This window comes from Syngnathus typhle, linkage group LG12 (assembly GCF_033458585.1).
Source record: "Syngnathus typhle isolate RoL2023-S1 ecotype Sweden linkage group LG12, RoL_Styp_1.0, whole genome shotgun sequence".
Classification (NCBI taxonomy): Eukaryota; Metazoa; Chordata; class Actinopteri; order Syngnathiformes; family Syngnathidae; genus Syngnathus; species Syngnathus typhle.
The window spans coordinates 8736877-8738369 of NC_083749.1; the positions used below are offsets into that span (position 1 = coordinate 8736877).

Here is a 1493-nt window from a genome sequence, read left to right on the forward strand (position 1 = left end):
ACATACATACATATAAATACTAAATGCATAAATAAGTAAATCCTGAACTCTGTGGGAGGGAGGGAGCAAACGCTAGTCACAGGGTGATAACGCTGATTCATTTTTGTTGTAGGCATTTGTTTTGTTATTTTATTAAAGCAGTTGGAAATATAGGCAGGTAAGGCTTTGATTATTGATCATCGGGCATTTAACAAAGTTTGTATTAAAAACTCATTTATTACAATATACTCTTTAAACAATTTCAATGATTTAATTATTAATCATATATATGATTTAATAATAACAATTTAAATGAACTTCACTTTGTCGCTGCCACGTTTCCAAGAGGCTGACGACATGACAAACACTTCAACAATCTTTTGCCAGCATCACTCACTAATCCTACCTGGTAATTGCTGTAAAAAAAAAATAGTGAACAATGAGTTGAAGTGATTAGCCGTCATCGCAGCGTATGAAACCACAATGTGCCTGCGGGTGTTGATCCCACCCCATTATTTTAAAGGTCAGTCATTTTGGATTGAAGTCGTCTTGCTTTCAGTTGCTCAAAGAATTCCCACTGTTTCGTTATCAATGGTCCAAAGTCATCCCTTGCACAACTTTAATTAACTTGTGTAAAGACAACACACTTGAACGTATGATAGTTCTACTCAGCCCTGTATTGATACCTTCAGCTAATTTCCTGAGCACAACAGGAGAACCTATGATGATGTTCAGGACAAAAGCCAGCATGGACAATCCTACGTATCCCAAATGGTATAAAAGGACATCCCAAGATCTTTAAATCACAACAAGAAATCGAGACATCTGCCGAGCGTTTCGTTCCTGAAGCCAAGCGGTCTCCAAAAAGATCTTCACCATGCGACGGTCCCTCATATGCATCATCTTTGCAGCAGCATTCGTGCTGCACTCTTCTGGCACGTCGCCTGTGGAGCTGTCTGAAGACAACTCCTTGGAGCAGGACGCATTCACCTCCATACTGAGCGAGGAGGTGACGGAAAACAACCGCGGCGAGGCTGAGGGCAAAAAAAGAGGGCAGCGGGTCATCGTTGTTGCCGATCCGAGTCTTTGGCGTGACCTGCGAGCGCTGCGAAATGGACTGCCCCTCTACAAAAGACGAGCTGATGACAACAACCAGGACCTGAACATCCCCATCCTGAGGCGGGACACCATGAGATGCATGGTGGGACGAGTGTACCGGCCATGCTGGGAAGTCTAGCATAATTTGGAAAGGCCATCCTTTATTGCCTTGTGCTGAATTGTAGCATTTCCACATCCACATACATCATTGCACATTTGAGATTAAAACATATGTACTCTAATAATTGCCTTGTGTATTGTGTGTTTAGTAATTGTTTCGGTCTTCCGCAAATGTGCTTGCACTATTCTGTGTGCGCGATGTTATCCATTCACCGTTTGCCTCCCGGACCCGGGGATCAGCGAACGGCGTGGGTGATGTTCGATTTTTTTTCCTGTGGGCGCGCGCCTCTACTGGA

The 1493-nt window shown here is 43.3% G+C and overlaps 1 protein-coding gene across 1 annotated transcript; it reads left to right on the top strand.

Annotated features, from left to right (window-relative positions):
* The first annotated feature begins 856 nt into the window (after positions 1-856).
* pmchl (pro-melanin-concentrating hormone, like) lies at positions 857-1216 on the top strand. Its single transcript, XM_061293911.1, has one exon. It carries the CDS (start codon positions 857-859, stop codon positions 1214-1216), a length of 360 nt encoding a protein of 119 aa, XP_061149895.1.
* Positions 1217-1493: the final 277 nt, after the last annotated feature.

Coding starts and splice junctions, on each gene's coding strand:
- pmchl (XM_061293911.1), top strand. CDS start 857: ATGCGACGGTCCCTCATATGCATCATCTTTGCAGCAGCATTCGTGCTG.